At 52.8% G+C, this 3867-nt stretch overlaps 1 protein-coding gene across 1 annotated transcript in view; it reads right to left on the bottom strand.

Annotated features, from left to right (window-relative positions):
- Positions 1–3867, bottom strand: part of EARS2 (glutamyl-tRNA synthetase 2, mitochondrial) — a 7467-nt gene that overhangs the window by 3238 nt on the left and 362 nt on the right. Inside the window, exons 2-5 of the mRNA XM_010165122.2 lie at positions 2908–3097; positions 2149–2621; positions 1170–1278; positions 498–651 (exon numbers count right to left, since the gene is read on the bottom strand). Coding sequence (XP_010163424.2) covers positions 498–651; positions 1170–1278; positions 2149–2621; positions 2908–3097 — 926 coding nt within the window. The remainder of the gene's footprint in view (positions 1–497; positions 652–1169; positions 1279–2148; positions 2622–2907; positions 3098–3867) is intronic.

Below are 3867 nucleotides of genomic sequence, written 5' to 3'. Positions count from 1 at the left end.
ACCTTCCCACCACGAGCCAGCCACACCCTGGGCTCCAGAAGCACAGACTGGAGGTTGTCACCACTCATCTAGACAAAGCCACAGCTGACCCCATCCAGCACTGCTGACAGTCCTGCTCTGAGCAGGAGTCAGAGGGGTCTTCCAAGAAACACCCTACAATCCCATGACCCACTCCCACAGCAGGGAGACGTCCATCCTCCCTCTGCTGAGGGAGCTCTCTGCCAGCTCAGCAAAGTACGGGTGAGCTTACAGCTCTGCAAAGGCCACCAAGACACCCACCACCATGCCTGTTCCTACAGGTCAGCTAACAAACCATTGGATTTTGGCAGTCAGCACAGGCACGACCACCTGAACTGGCAGCAACAGCCATTTGCTGTTGCAGAGCTGCAGAGCTCAGACCAAAGCAGTGCTCAGGACTCAGCTGAGTTTTCATCCAGGGATCCCCCACAAAACCTCAGCTTCCCAAAATGGTGACATAATGCTGTCACTGCCCATACTTTTCTCAGCAGGAGGACTCGCTCCACGTATTCCTTTTCTAGAACCTCTTGATCCACTTGTTGATCCCCACAGACGTGCTCCACCAGCAACTGCAACTCTCTAATTAGCTTCTGTCGCAGCCCTTCGTTCTCAATATGACGAGTGAGGTGAATCCTGTAACAAAGAAGAAAACTGCTTTTGGACTGCTTTGGGTTAGATTGAATCTAATCATCCCAACCTCACAACATTTACCAATTAAAACTGTTAGAAAAGCAACATTAATCCCCAAACAGACATTCTACAACAAAGCCTTAAGCACTAATGCACCACAGTGAACAAAAGACGTGGTAACTCTCAGGAACACATGGGTGTCCTTGCAGAAGTACCCTCCGGAATTGTTTCCTCTTTTTAGGTGTTATTTTGAATCTGAACTTCAGACCTTGCATCCTACCAGCTACAGACCACCTGCCCAGGTTTGCACAGTGTGTCCAACACTGGTGTCCGTGCACAGGACAGGAGAGGAGACAGGGATGGTCTCAGCAGAAACTCGTACTGTAGCACAGCGAAAAAGCTGCTGTGCTGGGACCACACTTGAGCCAAGAAAGAGAATCACCAAGACAAAGCCAAGTGCTAGGAATAAATTCCCACTGATGGACACTGTTGAGTTCTAAAGTTACCACCAATATTTATACCTGTTGAATTCTGGGAGTTTTTCAAGATCCAGGAGGGCAGAATGGGTTGTAATTCTGCCTATTTCAAACTGCGAGATCAGCTCCTCCAAAGTCCTCCCCATCTGTTTCTCTGCAAAATAACCCAACAAGGCAATGACACCCCAATGACACCAACAAGGCAATGACACCCCAATGACACCAACAAGGCAATGACACCCACCCACCCCGCTGCAGGGAACTAACAACCCTGCACTTCATCACCAGCCTCAGGGGTGGGGCTGGGGCAGCAGCACACCCGAGAAGTGACACAGGAGAGCCACTTTCACAGGGCTAACCCCAGCACACGGGGGGGAATGTGCAGCAGGCACACGTGAGAAGCTTCCCTCCCCCTAAGAGCAGGGGATCTGCTACTGTTGAGGAACTGGAAACTGGGACTCACTGCCTGGCTCTGCAGGGGAACATCCCTTGCATCAGTCAGCCAAAAAGAAGTAGCGCTCAGCCAGGAGGCTCTGCTGCCCAAGGAAGGTTTCATTCCCAAGCAGAGTTCCCGAAACACAAGTTAATTTGTGATCCCCACACAGCAAGAGCAACAAAAGGAGTCGCTGAGTCAACTTCTCATGGTCTTTCAGGTTAAGCGGGAATTGTGACAGAGGTAATGCACGACATGCAATTATTCACCATAAAATACAAGTTTTCCCAAGAGTTCACAGACAGTTTCTTCACCTTGAGATGAATGTTGGTCCAAGTGGGAACCCATTAAGCATCAGACTCAATTCAAATGGCTGCACAGAAGCAGAAAGATTCCCACCATTCCAAGACTCCCGGCCTTTCACAAGAGCTGTGCAGGAGCCCTGGGGGCATTTCGATGACCAACTGGTTACCTGACACCCACTTGCTGATCCCTCAAACACTGTCAAAGTTCTCAGCTGTTAAAGCAAACTGAACCCATTCCCCACAGTCAGGATCAAGAAGTGTCCTAACAAGTCCCTGCTGTCGTTACCTGCGAATCCCGAGCCGCAGTTGGTTATGATGTCCAGCAGAGCCTCTGGCAGGTAGCCATCCCCAGCAAAGCGCTCCAGAAAGATGTCCCCTTGCCTCTTCGACAGCTTGCCACCGTCTTTGTTCAGAAGGAGTGGGAGGTGACCAAACTGAGGGGGATCCCAGCCAAAGGCTTTGTAGAGCAGGAGGTGCTTGGACGTCGAGGTCAGCCACTCAGTTCCCCGCAGAACGTGGCTGATGCCCATGTAATGGTCATCCACCACATTGGCCAGGTGGTAAGTGGGGAAGCCGTCCCCCTTGAGAATCACTGGGTCGCCCTCCACATCAGCCACTTCATGCTTGCTCCAGCCATAGACCAGGTCCCGAAAGGGCTCCAGCCCTTTCTCCAGCCGGAAGCGGACTACCCAGTCAAGGCCCTGTGACAGCTTCTCAGCCACTTCTGCGGGAGTCAGGTGCCGGCACCGGTTGTCGTATCTTTGAGAAAGGAGAATAAAGGTCTTGGTTCAGCACAGGCCAACCCCATCAGCCACTTTCACATTCCCAGAACTAAATCAGTCCCTGAATTTTATCTGTAACCTGCCCGCTATGTGTGCGGTCAAACTACTCCATCTCTGGAGGTCGCTCCCCTGAGCCTCCAAGGGTTATGCTGCCTTCTCTCTCTATGGGATGGGCGATTACACTCCCATTGCCCTGCACGTTGCTGCAGTTTTTGCAGGCGTGTGGCACAGAGGGAACTGCCCAGGGGTCAGGGGATCCCTACCGCGGGGTCTGCTGGCTCCGCAAAGCCTCCTTCTTCAGCAGCTCCAGGCGCTGCGGGCTGCAGAAGCAGCGGTACGCCGCGCCGCTCTGCAGGAGCACGTCGCTGGCTCTCCTGTACAGCTCCAGTCTCTGTGACTGCCGGTAGGGCCCAAAGGAACCACCGCGGCCAGGACTCTCATCGGGGGGAATACCTGGAATAACAGTGGGACGGGATTTAGGATGCTCTGGAAAAGGCAGAGTGAAACCCAGCGCTGGCGCAGACTGAGGGGAGGGAACAGCCAGGCTCTGGAGAACGGCCACAGGCGGTTTCTGCTCCGGGCAGCAGCTAACGGCGTCTGTCTAGCACAGGAGGCAGCTTCCCCTGGACTCATAACTGAGCAGCAGCCAACGTCACCAGAGTTTAGAGTATTGTACGTGAAGCAATGAGCAGAAAAAACCACCAGAACCTGGTAAATCGCTGAGCAGCTCTGACACACTGCTCAGAGCAAAACGCAGGCGGGTGTGCGCACATTGTGCGCACAAAGCAGCACCCAGCAAAGGACACTCAGACCACAAAATACAGTCGAGCTCTCAGACAATTACTTTACCTATTCCAAATTTGCTCCTGAACAGCAAAGTCCCAGTCCCTTACAGCTGACCTCCCCGTTCATGGAAGCACCTGTGGGGTCTGCCTTAAAGTTCATCACAGCTCTGGATTAGAAAACCACCCTCGCTGGTAGATCTTAAGCTCAAAAAGAAGCAGCGAATTCAAACTGAGAACCAGCACACCCAGATCCCTTTAGCAGATGCTCTGTACACAGCTGATCAGTTTACAGCGAGGTCTGTTGGCTCCAGCCTCTGACCCTCCCTTCACACCTCTCGTGCACAACCTCTGTCACCACTGCACACCGGGCCACCTTCACAGTGTCAGACAACACAGCCCAAAGCCACCAAACCCGAGCAGTTCTCTCTGCTGTGAAAC

Source organism: Antrostomus carolinensis, unplaced genomic scaffold (assembly GCF_000700745.2).
Source record: "Antrostomus carolinensis isolate BGI_N321 unplaced genomic scaffold, ASM70074v2 scaffold31713, whole genome shotgun sequence".
Classification (NCBI taxonomy): Eukaryota; Metazoa; Chordata; class Aves; order Caprimulgiformes; family Caprimulgidae; genus Antrostomus; species Antrostomus carolinensis.
The sequence above is the reverse complement of the archived record's forward strand: the minus strand, read 5'-3'. Positions and strand labels throughout refer to the sequence as shown.